The sequence below is a fragment of the Anopheles merus genome, chromosome 3L (genome assembly GCF_017562075.2).
Source record: "Anopheles merus strain MAF chromosome 3L, AmerM5.1, whole genome shotgun sequence".
NCBI classification, from domain to species: Eukaryota; Metazoa; Arthropoda; class Insecta; order Diptera; family Culicidae; genus Anopheles; species Anopheles merus.
In genome coordinates this window covers 10,478,860-10,498,160 of record NC_054085.1, presented here as the reverse complement: position 1 = coordinate 10,498,160, position 19,301 = coordinate 10,478,860, and the positions used below count along the sequence as shown (strand labels likewise).

General features: G+C 42.0%; 4 protein-coding genes across 5 annotated transcripts; 1 reads left to right on the top strand and 3 right to left on the bottom strand.

Moving 5' to 3' along the window:
- Positions 1-2,423: 2,423 nt before the first annotated feature.
- LOC121599887 (caspase-1-like) lies at positions 2,424-5,217 on the bottom strand. The gene is made up of 6 exons (XM_041928002.1): positions 4,808-5,217; positions 4,684-4,728; positions 4,398-4,612; positions 4,047-4,316; positions 3,821-3,953; positions 2,424-3,754 (listed from the first exon to the last, which is right to left on the bottom strand). Exons 1-6 carry the CDS (start codon positions 5,119-5,121, stop codon positions 3,685-3,687), a joined length of 1,047 nt encoding a protein of 348 aa, XP_041783936.1. The 5' UTR covers positions 5,122-5,217; the 3' UTR covers positions 2,424-3,684.
- A 35-nt stretch (positions 5,218-5,252) lies between these two features.
- Positions 5,253-16,820, top strand: LOC121599889. The gene is made up of 2 exons (XM_041928005.1): positions 5,253-5,329; positions 15,720-16,820. The coding sequence occupies exons 1-2, from the start codon at positions 5,280-5,282 to the stop codon at positions 16,222-16,224; spliced, it is 555 nt and encodes a 184-aa protein (XP_041783939.1). The 5' UTR covers positions 5,253-5,279; the 3' UTR covers positions 16,225-16,820.
- Positions 5,409-7,030, bottom strand: LOC121599888 (caspase-1-like). 2 transcript variants are annotated; one of them, XM_041928004.1, is made up of 4 exons: positions 6,405-7,030; positions 6,058-6,327; positions 5,809-5,941; positions 5,409-5,717 (listed from the first exon to the last, which is right to left on the bottom strand). In XM_041928004.1, exons 1-4 carry the CDS (start codon positions 6,868-6,870, stop codon positions 5,666-5,668), a joined length of 921 nt encoding a protein of 306 aa, XP_041783938.1. In that variant the 5' UTR covers positions 6,871-7,030; the 3' UTR covers positions 5,409-5,665. The 2 variants fall into 2 exon arrangements, with proteins under 2 accessions (XP_041783938.1, XP_041783937.1); XM_041928003.1 differs by having other exon boundaries at positions 5,409-5,722; positions 6,405-7,029.
- A 337-nt stretch (positions 16,821-17,157) lies between the features above and the next one.
- Positions 17,158-19,301, bottom strand: LOC121600016 (endochitinase A-like). The gene is made up of 2 exons (XM_041928264.1): positions 18,740-19,301; positions 17,158-18,646 (listed from the first exon to the last, which is right to left on the bottom strand). The coding sequence occupies exons 1-2, from the start codon at positions 19,246-19,248 to the stop codon at positions 17,227-17,229; spliced, it is 1,929 nt and encodes a 642-aa protein (XP_041784198.1). The 5' UTR covers positions 19,249-19,301; the 3' UTR covers positions 17,158-17,226.

The window sequence follows — 19,301 nt, the reverse complement described above, 5'->3', positions numbered from 1 at the left end:
TCACAAGTGATGGTTTCTCGAGCACATTTAATCATTTAATTAAAATATACTGCTACAGTGTTTTTTGTTTCATGTAAAATACATCTCCTTTGTCTCTCGAGATCATTGTCCAAACAGTAAAAGCATCTCACCTGTACGATCAAACTTTGATTTTTAGAAAAAGTTTCTCACCACTACTTAACATGCTTTATTCTGTTCTGTTCCACTCAGTTACACTGTCACCATGGTTGTAAGCAAATGACAAAACTTTCCTAATCAAGCATAAATGTTATTTGGAAAGTTTGTTTCACTTGTTTCGTTTTCGAGCGCACCTCATTTACACTCCATGCTCCATGGTGCTCGACATGCAGGTGACTGTAACATGTCCTTTTTTGTATTTGTTTGCTGTTGAAAGTAGTATGAGATACACACAAGCTGATGAAGTAGAAAATGTACTCTTTAAGCATTCTCTTTTGTTAAAAAGATTAATATTGACTAAATGGAAAAGAAAATGCGGTGTGAAAACTATTGAATTGGGTGCTGGTGATGGTGATAAGAAAAAGTATTTCATAGTCAAATTTTGAGATTGATCCTTCAATTTATTCGACCTGATTTTGTTTTCCTTGTGAATTGCCACAGTTTAATCTCTACTTTTCCACTAACAATCGTCATTGTTATTCCTAATGAGTACACAAATCTTACGTTCCAGATTGCTTCCTGCCAAAGGTCACACATTCTTTCGCCTTTTTTCCTTTTATCCCCAAAGAACGTGCCGAGACTGTTTGTAGCAAACGCTCCAGCGGAAGCAAGACACTTCGGCATCGTAGTGGAAAAACCACTCACTGAACTGCCTCGGTCGTTCAGTGCATCTCAGCCTAAGGATGACCTTTTTCTTTTTAATTATGTGCTTCATGCTTCCGCACTCGCTATGGCTCACCAGTGGAATGGTCCAAACAGCACCACGTACTACCTCTGGGTAGTATGCACTAGGAAATGCACAGCAATTTCTGTCTCAAATGCTCTTGAACTAATGGATTTATCTTTCACACGACCCACGACCCGGGAAAGAGTAAACGGCAGGGCAATCTCCCAGTTTCAGTTAAAAATGATCGTTGGCTACAATGTGGCAAGAAAGGGTTGCCATTCCTTTTGCTGGTTGATTTTGCATGTGCAAGTAATAGTCTGTCAGGCAGCGTTATCTTTTTCTTGTTGTTCAACTAATATTGTGGAACAAGTGAGAGGAAAAACACGAGTCCAATAACTCGTTCCAACCGCGAAGAGGCAGATCATACCCGACCACTTATCTGCATCCGGCCGTTATCCAAATCGAACCATGTCGAACCGTCTGGCATGCTGGGGCCTAAAAAAAAGGGTTTACTGGTCGGATTAATTTTGATAAACTTGAAAGATTGAAAGCCTCTATAGCTTGCTTTTCTATAGCGTGTTGTTTCCGCTTTCTCATCCCTCACCTTCCACCGGGGTTTCGCCTACAGCAATGCTAATGAAATGGAAAATACCACCTCCCCGGCGATGGTCGTCGAGTCCGTGCTGGACGAGTGGTTCCGTATCTGGACTCCGGCAAGCATAGGGCGAGGGTGAAAGCGATTTTCATTAAGCAAATCGATGAGCAGCAATTCACTTTTGAATTTTTATCCAGCCCTTCCCTTTTACTCGACCCACGTTACCGGAAAGCTTCTGTTCGACGCTAAACTTTCTTACTGGTGCTTCGCGCTCCAAGCAGCCGGACGAAGACCGAACGAGGCGAATGGATTTATTATCTTTCTTTGATGAGATTCTTCCGACGGATTGGAATTCGGACCGATGGACTTTATTAAAACGGTGCTGGGAGGCGCCCTCGCCGGTTGCAAAGCATTTTCGACTTTTGTGAAGTTTTCTTTTCGCTGTCTCTACGTACTATCAGAAACTTTTTGTTTCAATTTCAATTAATTATAAAAGAAGGAACGGAAATATGCGATAAACATTAATGAACTGTTGACCAAAACATGTGTTAAAATGTTCTTTATTTTAGTTTCTACAAAACTTAAAATTTCATAAAAATCATTAGGAATATCTAAGGCATGCAGCATCTTAGTGCACCCATTAGCATTCGCCCGATGTGCTTTGGAAACTGGGTCACTACGCGAGTGTAAACTCTAATTAACCCAATTTCGTGAATAATACATCGCTAATTGTTAATTGATTCGTCGATAATTAATCTTCGCCGAAGCCATTCGTGAGCCGGATAACGGTACTGTTCGGAATATTTCCATCCGTTTATATTCCCCGAACGGAGCAGTGTTACTCCTTCGCAGTTCAGTCATAACTCATAGCGATTAGAGCCTAAGAAATGACGCTCCGTAAAGTGTAGGATTTTCTGCACAAGACTTAATTAGGGGATAAGGATATATTTTAGAATTGCTGCTGGATAATATGACTCCAAAAAATAGGATCAATAACTTTTCTTTATTCCATGTAAAATACCATACAATGAACGCAATGAACATAATAAAAAAGCTTTAAAACATTTTCGCGGTTATATTGATGTTGATAGTTTTAATTAAAAAGCGAATTTCAAATAAAAATGAGTATCATGATATACAAAGCGTTACTCTTGCATATTGAACACTCTAAACAAGTGTTTATTGTATTCCATTAGGAAATTAGTCTCCTCCTGTGTCGTTGTGTAATTACTAATGCAAACTGGTCAAAACATGTACAGGGTTTTGAATCATATTCATTTACCCAGACGCGATCGAATTCGAGAACGATCGTAGCGATTGTCAAAATGACATGAAATTGTGGTTTCCTTGCATTTTTTTAAACATTTTTTTTATATTGTACGCGTAACTATGCAGTATACTAATGAAATAAAATAAAACAACCATTGTATCAAGGCAACTGCTATTATCGGTCCTCTTCGATCGAGTTTGGGAAAGTGGCTGATAATGAAATAGTGCAATCTCTTAGTGGAAAGTTTGCAATCATATAATGAAATCTGTCAACCGAATAGGAAAATTTAACAAGGGTACGTTTACTTGGCTTCAACTGTGGTAATGGTCCACGTTATACCAATAATATTTAAAAAAATAATAATAATTTTGAGTAGTTTTCGCCTGGCATCCATCTGGATACAGTGTGAACTAAATAAATACTGCCGTGCCGTTACAATTAAACATGATAAATTTATAAAATTGATTAAAATATTTTACTTGCAAAGCTCCCCAGCCAAATTGCAAAAATCCCTTTTTCGATTGTCATATTCCATTCTATGATTGCAAACCATGGTGCGTGTATGATTCCAATATTCACTTGAAACATTCCTCTAACTTATAGAACTATTCATATGATTCCTAACCCTGTAAGATTAAAATGTATTAGGTAGGTGTAAAAATGCAAATACGCATAGATACAATAAAAGTATGAAGTAATCTGTGATAATAGCAGTGGTGAACTGAAGACTTGTTTCTAATCTCATTGACCCTAGATAAAGTTATCATTGCGATTAATAGCAAGCCCAATGTGAAGGTTGTACCGCTGTGTTGCCCGGTTTGGTTGAATGAACTTGCAGCAAGGTTTCACACTGTCTGCCACAAAATACGCGTTACACTTTATCGGGTCGCTGTGACAGTGTGATGTCGCGGCTTAAATGACTTTCAGAATGCCACGACAATACGTCACAAAGACTCTTATAACGTGATGTGTATTTCACTTAAGCAAATGACGTAATATAAGATCCTTCCGCAAGGTCGTCATGAGTGTTGGTGTTTGCTGGATTCTAAAAAATACATTTCAAATGTAAATCAGTAAACCCGTTTAAACGACTTTTTCCAATCTCACTTACTTATTATTAGTAAACTCCTGGTTGAGCAGGGGATTAATCTTGACAATACTCTCACTGTTGTGCTCGTGCGCTAATCGTAGGAAGGCTTGCATAAAAAAGCTACCGTTTTGCGTGTCTCGATACGATACAGCTCCTGGGAGATGAAATAAAAACAACAAAAAAGGTTTTTTTTTTTAATTTCCCATTAGAAGCGCTTCATTTTTACCTTTCTTACCACTATTCTTACCTTGGTAAGAGCTTTGAAAGATAATTATATCGCCTTTGTAGCTTATCGAGGATGTCGCATCGGCCACCATGGTCGCCTCCCCTCGACAAGCTTGAAGAACAAATAGTTTGGGTTTATCGTTTAAAGTGCGGTTACTGGTGCAGTACTCCACTACATCATCTTGAAACCAGTAGAACAGTCCATCGTTTGCCATAATTGTATCGTTTGCACTTCCGTGGCTCATGATGAAGACCATCAGGCAGCTGTTATTGGTGAAATCTTTCCTGGAAACTGCAATGATGAACTCAACACGTTAGCAGTGATTGAAATACAGCACAGCTTGCCGTTGCGCGAATGGTTAAAGTCACTTACTTTCTCCCAGTTTACGCTTAACCTCATCTTTGGTTTTATTTTCGTTGATGTCGAGCCTATCGCATCGATAGTGCTGGCAAAACTCTTTTATTTGTTTCAGGTCATTTGCACTGCCCTCTCTGTTATTTGTTGGATTTTTGAACTGGTCATGATGGAACACCAACACATAAGCATTTTTTGACAGATCATACGTACGGGATTTTACAGGTTGAGTGCTGAGTGCAAAAGGAAAATAAGTTGATATTCATATTAAGCTGAAACGATATGAATATTATCTTTTACGTACGTATTCCTAGAAGCTAACGATAAAGCATTTGCTTGGAAATTTGCACTGAAACAAACACAAAAAAAGATTATCAGTCCGCTGTTAAGATTTCACCGATTACCATTCTCAGAAAAATGATTCATACGCTGGCTGAAGGTAGCTGAACGGCCGAGACGCATCGACAGACCTAGTAAGCGTAGGCCGTTCATACACCGGTGTGTATGTGCGCGTCGGTAAATTGGTTGTTGTGGTGGTGTTAGCAGCAGTAGTGATAGTTTGTGAGGTTCTTGCATTGTTCGATCTGCTGGTTATTGTTCTGTGCACTTGATGTGTGACTTTGGTTTCCTTAGTCACTAGCAACGCTGATGTGCTTGTAGCTCGCGCGTCCGTAACTATTTCGGTAGTGGATTTCTTTTTCTCCTTCTTTGGCTCCTGGTGTTTTGATCCGGCGCAACCCATGGCTGACACTGCCCTTACGATCTCACGATCACCTTACGCGTTGAAAGTTCAATTTGTTACTGTGAGCACTGTATGTTAAGGTGTACGTACGGGTCTGTGTCGATAGCACACAGCTGCAAAAGCGATAAGAATTGATAAGCGACGACAATGGTGACAATATGCGGGTTCGCCTATCAAACGCTTCACCGAGTGATACAGTACGCAAGAGGTACGCTTTCAAAAAACAGTGAATAGTTTTGAAAAAATGTGTTTATTTCTCAAATATTTTTTTAAGTTGTAATGTAAGAAAATGATTAAAAATTGCAATTATTTGTTGTGTGTTGACTTTCATTTATAATAATTATTTTGACAACACTCAGATGTAGTTTTAACCATTAAACGGGTTCGATTTTTGATTGAAAGAACCATCTAATGTCAATGCAAGTGTCCCAAGAGACCGAACGAATGTTTTGATTTGACGGCCGCGGCTTTGTATTTTGAAGCGCGGCTGTCAATTTTTGTTTACGCATATTTAAGCAGGAACCTTATTATTTATCGTAGCAGTTCACCAAATATCAAGTCTCTCCGCAAGGTCACTGTCATTGTGGGTACCTGGGCTATTCTGAAAATATTAACATTATGTATGTAATGTAATATAGCATAATATAATTTGTTTTTGTATAAATAAATGTTTTTGATAGAACATACTTTTTTTCTTTGAATTCTCGGTTGAGCAGGGTGTTAATGTTGATGATGCTTTGCTGGTTTTTTTCATGCAACAATCTTAAGAAAGATTGCATGAAAAAGCTGCCCTCCTCAATATCACGTAATGATATGTAACCTTCAATAAACAAAAATCGAGAATGAACAACGGAAAGTACAGTGACAACATCTCGTCATCTTGGGCTGAGTTTGAATCAAAAAGAAATACAAAGTGTATTTCTTTTGTGATCATACCTTGATATGTGCTTTGGAAAATAATTACATCCACTTTATCGCTCCTGGGGGGTCTTGCATCAGCCACGATTCGATCGTTTCCGCGGCAAGCCTGTAGCACAAATAGTTTCGGTTTACCATCCAATGAGCGGTTTGATGTGCATTTGTCTACGATATCTTCCTGGAAGTAAAACCACTTCCCATCGGAAGCCAGTATTGTATCGTTCACACTTCCGTGGCTCATGATGAACACGATCAGGCAGCTGTATGGGGTGAAGTCTTTTTGTGAAACTGCAAATTTAATAATAAGATTGTATTTTATATTCTTATTCCTGTTAAATGAAAGCAGATGCGCGAATGCAGCTTACTTTCGGTCATCTTTTGCTGTACATATTCTTCAGGCTTGTTTTCATTGATATCAAGCTTATCGCAACGGTAATGTTGCAAAAGTTGCTGTATTTTTTCCATGTCCTTTGCACTACCGGGCCTGTTACAAGCACTGTTATCGAATTCATCGTTATGGAACACTAGCACATATGCATCTTTGGACAAGTCATAAAAATGCTCTCTTCGTTTTGCTTGTTCCATTTCATTCTCCATTCTCATGACATCATCCCACGTCATACCCTTCGGTAGTAGTGTCGGCTGTAAGGGCTTCATTTTAGGCAGTTTATTTGTGACTGTGTAACTATGTTCGGCATTATCTGATGCAATACGAGAATTACTTTGATTCCGGGTTGAGTCCAATGATTCGTTAGAACGGAACATATTATCCTCATCTTCACTAGTTTCCTCTTCTTTATTAGCTTGATTTGAACTTGCAGAAATACCCATTTTCTTCTAATTAGCAGAAGCACTTATTAGGCACACACTTTTATTGAAAAGAATTGTACGTAATACTGCCCCCAAGTTTTCGTTTATAACTTCATATCTGCAGCTGTATACAGGAACGCAACTATTGCTGTAGGTATTCGGCATACAAATGAAATAAAAAAATTGACATGCTAAGGGCGCATGACGTATTGAACCTAAAACGTCAACGAGAAAACGTAAACGTTATAGCGAGGCTACGGTATAACCAGGTACGATTGTCTAAAGTACGATTCGACAACGGAGGTGCAACGAATTGCTGGTTGATTGTTACCGTTTCATACGTTATTGATGTATTGTAATTGTTGGGTGTATTGTTTTTTTTTATTTGATTGCTTCTTAAATGAAGCCTGTGTTTATTTTGCATTAAGATTTATTTTAGCGACCTTAAAATTATTCTAGCGCGTTTCATGATTGTTGTTTATTATTGCTTACTTAAACTGTTGAAATATTGTGACGTACACATTGAACTCCGCTCAAAATGTATGCTGAATTTCAGTTTTGTGTGCTCAACGGACCAAATTTTTAGTTACTTGCTAGTATGGATTAGCTCAAAATCGAAAGAAAAGTTCGAGTTGTAGACACATAATGCATTGGGTGCGCTGAATTCGAGCTAGAGTCTTATCTAAATTTGTTTTTTTTTACTTTATCGATTGATTTGATAAACTTCACGATTTATGGTATATTTTTTCGTTTGAATTGATATTGTAACAATTGGGCAAATATCAGGTATTTTTGCAAAGTCGTGGTAAATGCTTATGCAATTCTGAAAATATTATCATTACCACAGGTATTTTTGTTCTATAATTTATTTGTCAAAAAACGTTTTGGGTCGAGGAGGCTATAATTTTACCCAATGATGAATAGATATTCGAAGATGCGGAGAAATGTTGCCTAGCGCTTTGTATGAATGACGATTTGTCCAACAACAACAAATAACGGCCTACTTTGTTGCAATTTATGGACGTTTATCAACATTTCAAACGGCATACAAGTAGCCTGGTCGAAACTTGATGAGACACCAAGTATGAATAATTTTGACACATAAATTATACCGACATCTAGCTTGCGCTGGTCGTCGCCAGATGCGCTAGTGAAAATCAAAATTACACTAGCGAGTACGGGCAATGTCCCCCGGCCTTTACGTGCCGCAAAGTATTTTGTTCTGTATAATTCGTTCAACTATATCTCCGACAACTTTTTTCACACATCGTTAAAACCATTTATAAGCTTTGCTCTTGCAAAAATTAGGCTGATATTTGAAAAAATATCAGAAAACCAACAAACTTTCTGATAAATATCCTCACAATAATTATATTAAATAAAACACTTCAATAAGTTTTGTTAGGTGGCCGATCAAACTAAATATTTGATGTATATCGTTCCTGACGAGTTTCAAAATGGTTCGGTAGTGGTACAGAGTTGTTTTAACATTCTGCCTAACAACATCGCACCGCTAACTGAATAGGGGAATTGAACTACAATTTATTTCATGACAAATTGATTTATTTGTGTGATCATTCTAAAACGAAAACTAACGAAAACTAACCTACCTCAAAACGTTGCGTGCCGCACATGGTGCAACTAGCCACCATCATGCTTTGCACACTTAACCTTCGCATTACCCACCCATTGAACTTTTCGCTTTATCCTTTCTGGTGCTGTTGACACCTTAGCCCCCGAGCACATGCCATTTGCCAGACCACTGCGTGACTGGCGGAACCTGCTTACGTGCCAAACCACCGGGGCACGGGTACAAAATAAATAGGAAAATAAAGCCCCCGAATGATACACCAACCGTTGCTTTTGCTGGCGACAAAATCAAATTACGAACCTCTTCCACTGTCGTATAATGAATGTGCTGTCATGACCTCTCCCCCTCACAAGTAGGGGCACATGTAGGGATGCTTTTAATACCACCAGGGTGAGTGTGTGACGACCTTTTCATTTTCATCCGGCGTGCTGTATGCGAGCTCGAGTGAAAACAAAACCAAACAAGAAAACACGATAACTCGCATGAACTTTTGTTCCCGACACACCACTTAAGGCTTATTAAAAACTTCCTTTGCAGAAGTGAAGAGAAGATACGATGTCAAGGGGAGGAAATAGTTAGTGTGGACAAAGGATGTTGCTTGATGGGTGGTTTTGTACAGTGAAACGAAGCTTTTATTACGTCAGCTAAGAGATTTATAACAAGTTAAACGCGTGTTAAAGCATTAGAGAACGGATAAAGATCACATCAAATAGAACAAGTTGCTCCATGCTATATTATTATTTGGTGAATGAAAAAGGTTTGAAAATAATATTCAATTCCAAAACTTTCAACAAAGCGCAACACTAACAGTATCAGCCCTTGCAATCAGTGCAATCTACCGAATTGAAATGCATTGATTGGTTTTCACAAATTTCAAACGTAGTCAAACGCAGTCTGTGAAAAATATCCAAATTTCAAAGTAAACACAGCAGCAGCTGCAGCAACAACATTTCGATTTGCTGAGCAGCAGGAGCGCAATCAACAGAACCGTTCCCCCGCTTTTGTCGATTTCAATTAGCTTGTGTTTTGCAATGAGCACAGAATCGCACCGTCGGAAACGCACCGTTTGCCACCGAAATATGGACGAGGTTTAGCTTTAGCGGCTAAAACTAATGCACCGTCCGAAGCTTTTTGGCGATGATGATGTTGATTTCGTGGAGCGATCGCTTTTGATGTACGGTACGGAACATCGAATAAATGCATTCTCGTTTGATCGAATGATGTAGATTCTGTTCAACACCCTGAGCAAACGTTTCGGCAAATTGCTGATCAATCACAAATTTCGAAGAAATGTTCAAATCCATTTTGCCATTTTGCTCCTAAGCCCGATGCAAGCGGACACCCTTGTGCGAGTATATTTGCACTGTAACTCTATTAAAGTTATGTGAAATGGATTTGCTGATTAAAATGTGCCTTTTAGTAGCGCACTGCAGCGCAAACATCATCCACCATGGGAGATGCAGGCTTTCATTCATTAGCCAGCGCAAACAGACAGATCCAGACAAATAGTGGCCCCTTTTGCTCTTTGGTTCAGAATGACGTTCCAGCTGTACTGCTGGCCGAAAGCTTGCAACCTTTGCAATAATTGAAATGCACAGTAATGAAAATGAGCGCGGGGTGTGTTCGTGAACCAAATTTTATGATAAATATTCAGCTTCTGAGCTGTAACAGTCTGCTACATGTATGTATGGATGGTAAAAATATACTGCAGAAATAGAACCACTGAAGTGTATTTGCTACGTGTTGAAAGTTCCTGAAAACCTTTCCCATACAGTGCTCGAAATGAAAGTTGCTTGCAAAGAAAAATAAACTACTACAGCTTCGGTAAAAGTTTCTTTCTGGTTTTTGTTGCTTCTCTGACAAAATCGAACACTTCGTTGCGACCACCTGAAAAGAAGTACCAAAGAAAACGACGAAAACGAAACCCGCTAAGATATTTCTGGTGATAAAGAAATCATGAGTGTAACCGGGCTTCGATCCGTACCGAAATCGTGCTACCGATGGCAGCTCCCGGTCGTTCCCGGCGAAAGAAACTCAGCTGTAATGTGTTCCTTTTTATGCCACTTCAAGATGTCTCGATTGAAATACGACATCGGATCGGTACTGCAGGAAAATATCTGCAGTGTCGTTCGCTGTCGCCGTCTTCTCCATCTTTCACCCCATTTGCAGGTGTTCCTCGGTTCCACCTCTCCCTTGGGCAGGTGTGAATCAATCTTTGGAACGAAAAATTTATACGTCCCCGTAGCGCGATCGGAACATCCGTAACCGTGTGCTGGAGATGGCTGATGGATTCTGGAGATTTTTATGGCTTCTGAATTAGATGGTTTGCAGTGAGACCATGGTAACCGAGGTAACCAGAGCTGTGAAGACGGTGTGAAGATGCTTTCTCGGTTCCCTTCGTTACCTAGCTGTAGTGTGGTTTTCTTCGGTTGCTCCCCGCATAGCAGCTCATAAAAAACATTCACCTATGAATCACACGAGCCATTGCGGGTCCGGGTGGATGTGCGGCAGGACAGGATAACGATAATCAATTTGAGCAGCTTTTGTCGCCAACACGGTTCGTTTTGCGTGGGAGCGCTCGATGCTCTGAGTAGCTATGGGTAGCATTATTTCAAGCTTACGATGCTTGAAGAAGTGCAGCTAAGCATGACCGAGCGCGCTCAGAGGTCGAAAGTTAGGTTAATATTTAATTTTTATCGACGAAAATTTATACCGTAAGCCGCTGAGTAATGCATATGACATTGAGATGACATTCGGGAGGAAGTTTGAGATCTAGAAAGGTTCTGCTATTCGGTATTAAGGTAGTGTTGTGTGGCCCTCTCGAACTTGATAAATTGACAACGACACTATTTATAGCATGTGACAGTTATGGCATAGTCAACGGAACTACATCAAAGTTCAAAGATATTGATTGGAAGTGTTCAAAATTACCTATTCACACAAAAATCTCATTACAATGAAGTGTCAGAATGATGCCTTTCGTTGACAATTTTCTTCCAACCGTACATTAACAATATTGCCCCAAACCTTGCACTGGAACCACCTTTCCAGCACAAGTTTCGTGTGCCATAAAATCATCAATTTCGTCGATCGTTAGGCTTCATTGGATTTGTGAAAGAAATTTCGTTATCCAATCACATTTCCAGCAATATCTGCCTCCAATTGGAACGTCAATACGCAACTAATAAGCTATATGCGCCCAAGTCCACCGCTACCTTGTCTAGGGTTCTATGATTTCCAATCGCTCCGCTATCAGGTTTTGCCATTATTTGGTCCCCGGCTTTGCGTCCCCTGACGTGGTAATTACAGTCAGATTTTCCAAATCCTTCCATTTCCAACTGAAATGTTGCGGGCTGGGGGAGGATAAAAAAGGGTCTACCCTGAACGAAATAGCAGCTGACATATGTAAGCCGCTCAGTAATGCCGCTTGATTCCAATTTTGACTTTACGATTCTCTGGGGAGAAAGGGGCAGACAGCAGCAGTGAGATGAGAACAATAATGCCCTGTTGTTGCGATAACATCTAGTGTGTCATGTGGAGCCACCTTTCCCCAACTTCCAGGCTGCTGTTATCTTTGGTGTGACGTTTTTGTCCGTTTTTCCAACCGCGCCGCTGGAATGTGCGTCGGTATGATATTCGGCAGCTGGGTTAAGGTTCTTGTCGACAGGGTGACCTTAATGTTAGCCCTAGCCCTTTTACCAAGAGCAACTGTTCATTGTAGTTTGCACAACCCCGTTACCTATTCAGCTGGAAGCAGAGAAGCTCCAAAAGGACTGAACTGGCCGGTTCGACCCAGCTCCATTAAGGCTATGGGGTTGACGCAACTGCAGAGCATCTTGCAAGAGAAGAACAATACCACTTGGAGCACCGAATCTTCACCGAAAGATAAAATTATCACTTTATTGTTGTTTGATGATGTTTTTCGGGCTTTTGTGGGAGATCTCACTGGTGGGCGGCAGTTCAAGCCGAAACCACGATGGTATTGGACACGTCCTACTGCAGAGTCGTTTGAACCCCGCCACCATCCACGACTCTCGGTTGCAGTCACGATGGCAGTCAATTTCATGGATAAGACAGTTGTTCGGTGACCTAAAGATTGTTTTCGTAGAAGGGCCGCCGGGTGCTTGGGCCGTTCGACCAAACACCGCTGTGGGCCGTAAGAACAAGGGTGCCAACAGGCTCTCGACATGCTTGTTACGGATGGTAATTGATCATTACCATAAATTTGAGGCACCATCTTTGAGTGAACCGGCATCGTCCGGGGATCGTCTTTATGGTAAGTCTTCAAGCCGGAAGAATCGTTCGTTCCGCTGAATGACCTTTCGAGCGAATCAATCTGCTGCTGCTGCTCGATGTTTGGGCGGGGACAGGAACCAATCCGATGTATCCGCGCCGTGTCCCCACCAAAATCATCCATCCGGGTGTGTCACTTCGATTTTCGATCTTGTTGCGGACGAGTTGTTCTTCCCCAGGAGGGTGGAAATGTTTGACGCTCGAGTTACCTTCCCCGGTACCGTCGGCTGGGTGACCTTTTCGTCGAGGCCGGTTGCTGAAATTTAATTTCCGGTGTTACAAATCAAAACTCGAACGCTTAAGGTTAGCATTTGTGGTGGTGGGTGTGCAGTGTAGTTAGAATTGAGGTTGGTTGGTGGAAAAAGAAGCTGAAGCAACAAAAGTATTGACCTGATTTCTGTTTGGGATTTGAAGTGGTTGGAAAATGGTTTCGTGAGGACGTTTTCAGCTCTTTAGTGCGACTAATGATACCTTTGATGGTTTAAGTTAGAGAGCTTTTTTGAGTGTGCGGCTTCACTCATTGAAATACCCAGCGAAATGAACTGTTTGACAGGTGAAACTCACGATAATTGGCTTGTAAGTGTCATGTAAACAGATGCCGTAAAGAAAAGCAGTGATTTGTCCATACAAACGCATGCTTTTTAATTGAACTGCTAGACAACTATCAAACTTTTAACTAAAAAGTACTGTACTTTGTTTCAAAATTTGTTATAATTGTCTTTATGCTTTTTTTTGAGGAAAGAATAGAGTTTGGTTTGGTATTACATGTTGACAACATTTCAACCGATAAATGACAAGTTCGATGTACATAAAACACTTCAACACTTCATCGGAATGGAAAAGCTCTCCAATGTAAATGGCTATGTGGATGAAACTTTGTTGGAATGGTTTCATTTTTAAATTTATTCTCAACGTGTAGTTGAATAAATCATAACATTCATCCCCATTCATATTATTTCTAAATGAATAAAACTCACGATTGTTTTGTTTCCTTATTAAAACAGCAAAAGCTAAAATATATTACCACTAAAAAACCATTAAGGCCGGGCTAGATTGATCGTACTCTCAGGTGTAATTTTTATATTAACTAGTGCATCTGGCGGCGCCTGGTGGAAGCTTTTTTTTGGTCCTCGAGAGAATGGTCGTGCCGGATCTCGAATTTAAGTTGTTTTTTCACCGTTTTTTGATGCGAAAACGACTGAAATACTTGCACAACATATTTATCTATCAATTACAATGCTGTTCCAGTCCAGTTAAAGTAAAAAACATGAAAAAATAACGTATTTTCTGGAGCGGCTCCAAATTGTTTGGCAAAATGCTTCGGTCAGCCGCCGCCAGATGCGCTAGTGAAAATCGAAATTACGCTATGGAGTACGATCAATGTAGCCCGGCCTTTACGCTTCGCTTTACAAACGAATGAAAATTTGGTAATCCATGCCACCATACTCATTCTCTCCGTATCCCCTACCATGTCACCAAACCTACTTTGCATTCACGGGATGAAACAATATCGTGAACCGATTTCATAAATCATAAGCAAGCAAAAATTTGAAACACATTTTCTCTCCATTGGATGTTTGTAATGCGCCAGCGCTTTGTTTTCATCAGCATTTCGATTCCAAAACCTGTCATCAACTGCAAATGCAACACGCACACACACGCATATACACACAATCGCACTTTGCATCGGTAAAGTAGTTTAGTTTGGTTTTATTTTCCATCGCTTGTACCAAAAATAAACATGAGCCTTTACTGCACCGCCACATTTTCGGTGCTGGACACAGGCACAGCAGCATCCATCCCGCACGTAAAACAATCGCACACACCCAAACACACTGAGTAGTTATGGGCGGAAATTTGAATAACGTCAAATATTCAAATAAATCACACACTGTTTTACTTCGTGAACTGCCGCTACCGGTTTTGAATGGCGTGCAGCAGCGGCGTGGAGTGGGAGTGTTTCTGTTATATTTTTTTCTTCTTCTTCTCACCCAGCCTCTAGCGACATGTTTTCGCGTCTGCCACGGATCGTACCATTCGCGTGTGGAAGTGCATTTGTAAATATTTCATTATTTTCCACACGGGACAGGGCTTCTGTCGTGCCCACGGGTTTGTTTGCTCACTGGCTGTCGTTTTTTGCGTGAAAGGGTGAAGCGATGGGCCATAGCTGAAACGGGGGGCGGGGTGAAATTATTCATTCAATTTATGGTTTTTATTCATGAATTATCGAGTTACAACAGGACCTTCCTCCGATTGGTCACCGGTGCGAGAGCGTGCGCCCATAAATCTTTCCCGAGAGCCTTCATTTTTGTTGCTTCTTTTCTCTTGCCTCCATCTTTGCCGCCGGATGCACCGGCCTATACAAGCCTTTGGGCCATTACTTTGTGATTGTGAAGTGCATTGCTGGAATGCATTTTTTGTTTTGTTTTGCTTCTTCCGATGTTTCATTTGCGCTGTTATTTATGTGCAGTGATGCCATTGCTCTTGCACCGTTATGATATTTTAACTTGCATCCCTGCAGATGCAGATGCATTTCCGATTGACTTACAGCTGGCCATCCTCGACCTGGACCTCGCTGTAGCATGCTCTGGCATGTTATCTGCAATGAGGATTATGCGGTTTATTAAAGCCTTGATCGTTTATGATGCGATGTTGTTTCAGATAAGCCTGTGCTTTAAATATAAAGATTTTTTTTAAATATTGCTTTAACAAGCAATTCCTTACTGCAGCGATAGTCGAATTGCATTAGTAGGATAAATGTTATAACAATTTTTATAGCAAGTAATTTTAGATCATTCCTGTAACGTATCGACTCAAAGTAAAAGCTGAATGAATTTTCTGCTTAAATCAAACATGCTTGATTCCAACTTTTCTGCATTCTAGCATTACACTAAAAGTGCTGCAAATTTTCTTGGCAGTAAGCTCTTGAGCATATATACTTCTAGAACAACCCTTATAATGCTTTTATTTTGATTAAAAAATTTAGGTCAAAGCTTGCGTATCCAACCACATCCCTGCCGGATGCACATGCCACGGTGCCGGCGAAAAATGATGCAATCACTTTTATTTATCACCACCTGATGATGAAAATCGGATCGCCTGGATCATCACTACCAAACCCTGGTGTGCCGCTCCATCCAAAACGAGACTGTGACAGACATACACCCTCCTTCGGTACACACACGGGGCACCGGGACTGCCGGCATAAATTCCAATCAACACTATCCCCGCAAAAGTACACACAGAAACACACACACATGGGCAGTGCATCCCAAAAGTCAACACAGTACCCGATGCATGCCAAAGCAATCCCGAACACTCCCATCTTCTTTGCGGGAACGCTCCAAAGTGCCGACCAGTTTTCTTTGTGCCCCGGCACGTATCTCTCGCTCGCTCGCAAGCCAGCGTATGAAGCCACATGCATATGGGGAATTTGCCATTCGTGTGCTGCACCTCCGGTACGCTGGCACTGGGTGGAAATGGATGGCTGATGTCGCGTTTGCATTTGGTGTTGGTGCTACCGCTGTCGCTCCATGGCAATTCGCTTGGGAAACACAGCTAAGGCTGAACAAACCCCGTTGGAATCACAGCGGACGGAGAATGGGAGCGACGGCAAGAATGAATGGGTTTCAATGTTTGCGTTATCAATAAAATACACAAAAACAAAATCTGAAATTTATATAAATATTTCAACATTATTTTCCCCTTCCGCCCTGCGCATTGCTTTCTTGTAGCCGTGCCACCACCGTGTTCGTCGGTGGTTTTTCACACGCCTCCACATTTAGCACGGGGGATCCCGGCTCGCCTCGCCACGTTTTGCGGTAAACGCCTTGCTGTCCCATTCCCGTCCGGAGCTCGGGGGAAGGGTATTTTCTGCAAACACAGACACCTATGCCATTGGCCAGAAGGAATGGAGCTGGGAGGACAAACACACGCTGCCACTGCTGTGGAGTTGTCGAGCTGAAATTTATTCCTCCCTGTTTTGTGGCATTCTTTCGCCGAATATAAATTTATAATCATAGCGATATTCAAATGTTCTGTTTCGGCAAGCGCGCATACATACACAACACACACACACACACACACACACACACACACACACACACACACACACATACACACACACACACACACACACACACACACACACACACACACACACACACACACACACACACACACACACACACACACACACACACACACACACACACACACACATTTTTTTGGGCAGACTTTATGCAAACGGATCGCGCACTGGGACAAGGTGCAAGCTTTCGAGCGAGCTTGTTTGACGCTCACTGCCAGCCATAAATTTGATGTTCAACATGGTTGTGTAGTAGTACAAACGCTCGCCACCAGTGCGGGAACCGATTTCAAGTCTACTTAGTCGCCTAATAGTATGGACAGTGTCTCCGTGTCTGTTTCTGATTCAATGTGCACGTTTTATTTTAGGAAATGAATCGCAACGCTTGCTGAGAGTATTGAGCTCGTTACGACGGCGTGCAAGTTTCCTGATTGCCTGGTACACACACGGCCGTGATTGGGTTGAAAATCTCATTCGCTTTACAGGTCGCTGTGCCACCCACACCGTTGAGACATAAGATGTACATGTAGCAGTTGGTAGGATAGGGCAGAATGATGACACCAACTTCAGGACAGACGTCACTCGGATCGATCGTTACCATCTCTGTTGTAGTGGTAGGTTCCGGTGTAGTAGTGGTCGGTTGTTCGGTGGTAGTGGTTGTTGTGGTGGAGTCTGGTGTGGTAGTTGTAGTTTGTTCGATTGTCGTAGTAGTCGTTGTTAACTCTACAGTAGTTGTCGTAGAGTCAGTAGAGATTGTTGGTGATTCAGTAGTAGGTTCTGCTGTGCTGGGAGCAAGCGTTGTCGTATCGAGTGTCGTTGAAGGAGTGTCGGGAGCAGTGGGCGTTGTGGTCTCAAAGTCTGTTGTATGCTCCGGTGTGCTGGGAGTAAATGTTGAGGAATCTGGTGTTGTTGGGGATATTGTGGAGGTGCCGGGAGTACTAGGCGTCATTGTCGGAAGGTCTGTCGTAAGCTCCGGTGTGCTAGGACCAAATGTGGTTATCTCTGGTGTTGATGAAGGCGTGGAAGATGTGTTAGGAATAGTAGGCGTTGAAGTTTCAAAGTTTGTTGTAAGCTCCGGTGTACTAGGAGTAAATGTTGAAAACTCTGGTGTTGTTGGAGATATTGTGGAGGTGCCGGGAGTACTAGGCGTCATTGTCGGAAGGTCTGTCGTAAGCTCCGGTGTGCTAGGAGCAAATGTGGTTGTCTCTGGTGTTATTGAAGGCGTGGAAGATGTGTTAGGAATAGTAGGCGTTGGTGTTTCAAAGTTTGTTGTAAGCTCCGGTGTACTAGGAGTAAATGTTGATGACTCTGGTGTGGTTGGAGACATTGTGGAGGTGTCGGAAACAGTAGACGTTGTGGTCTCCAAGCCTGGCGTAGTCGACTCTGGTACGGTCAAGGTAGAGATTGATACGGTTGTGGAGGTAAAATCCGTTGTTTGCGTATTCCAGTCCGTCGTTGATGTGAGCGATGGTGTCGTTCCGGGCGGGCCAGTCGTTGACGTCAGCTCGGTAACAGTTACGGTTGAAGGTCCAGCGGTTGTAGTAGTATCCGGTCCACATGTCCCAGGAATACACATACCAAGCGATACCGAAAAGTACTCTTCATATCCACACGTCCTATAGTGCGGGAATCCCTCAACGCAGGTGTAGTACGAGGTGCAGCTTCTTGGATTTTCCACATTCACTGTAAGTGTCGTGTTGCAGTATACGTTCGGCACTCGGCACGTTGAGTACTGGGGATAGGTGCAGGTACGCGTCTCAATGTCAAAGTAAAGATTGCTGTAACACTGGAACTGCAGTGGTTCACCTTTGAAACAGAGATAGTGCCTGCCGAAAAAGATAACACGGCGATGGAATGGAGTTAATCACTAACTTACGCATGTGGGAGATATCAGTGCAAGTGGTTCCGGGTACGCTTACCTCGAGCAATCTTGCAGCCGTGCATCCGGCAGCCACACCGGGTTGTAGGGATCATCTACAGAGGGACAGCTGTAACCACACACAACGTTTCCGGGCACGTCACAAGTGTTTAGTTGTGGGTTGAACAGAAGCCCACCGCTACAGCTTTGCACGATCGGCACCGTTCCGTAGCACAGGATGTACTGGGTGCAGTTGGTTGGGTTGGGAAAGATCTGCACAACGTCGGGATTGTTGCAAAGCTCTTCAAACTGGAACGCTACTTCTACGTGTGACTGTTCTGCCGTCTGTCCAAGTAGACAGCTTTGCACTGCTGTGTCAAAGTAGTGTCCATCTGGACAGGGAACCGTTTGCACTACACCAGCATCACAACGCGAATATTCCGAGGACGACCTGGGACTGGGAAACATTCCACCGAGACCCTCGAACGTCTGTTGAACACATCGCAACTCCCCAGTAACGGACACTAGCGCTACCGAGGCGAGCACAACTACGACAAGCTTAGTCCTCATGCTTTCTGGCAACTGTTAAACGTGGCCTAAACTGAGCCAAACCTTCAAATCAC

Bases quoted from the DNA above. Each gene is read 5' to 3' on its own strand.
- LOC121599887 (XM_041928002.1), bottom strand. From the start codon at position 5,121: ATGGGTTGCGCCGGATCAAAACACCAGGAGCCAAAGAAGGAGAAAAAG. The intron at 4,613-4,683 runs GTACGTAAAAGA...TTTTGCACTCAG, and splicing joins TCGTTAGCTTCTAGGAATAC to CACTCAACCTGTAAAATCCC. The intron at 4,317-4,397 runs GTAAGTGACTTT...TCATCATTGCAG, and splicing joins TAAGCGTAAACTGGGAGAAA to TTTCCAGGAAAGATTTCACC.
- LOC121599888 (XM_041928003.1), bottom strand. From the start codon at position 6,870: ATGGGTATTTCTGCAAGTTCAAATCAAGCTAATAAAGAAGAGGAAACT. The intron at 5,942-6,057 runs GTATGATCACAA...TGTTTATTGAAG, and splicing joins TTTCCAAAGCACATATCAAG to GTTACATATCATTACGTGAT. The intron at 5,723-5,808 runs GTATGTTCTATC...TAATATTTTCAG, and splicing joins CGAGAATTCAAAGAAAAAAA to AATAGCCCAGGTACCCACAA.
- LOC121600016 (XM_041928264.1), bottom strand. From the start codon at position 19,248: ATGAGGACTAAGCTTGTCGTAGTTGTGCTCGCCTCGGTAGCGCTAGTG. The intron at 18,647-18,739 runs GTAAGCGTACCC...CTTTTTCGGCAG, and splicing joins CGGCTGCAAGATTGCTCGAG to GCACTATCTCTGTTTCAAAG.
- LOC121599889 (XM_041928005.1), top strand. From the start codon at position 5,280: ATGCGGGTTCGCCTATCAAACGCTTCACCGAGTGATACAGTACGCAAG. The intron at 5,330-15,719 runs GTACGCTTTCAA...TAAAAAATTTAG, and splicing joins AGTGATACAGTACGCAAGAG to GTCAAAGCTTGCGTATCCAA.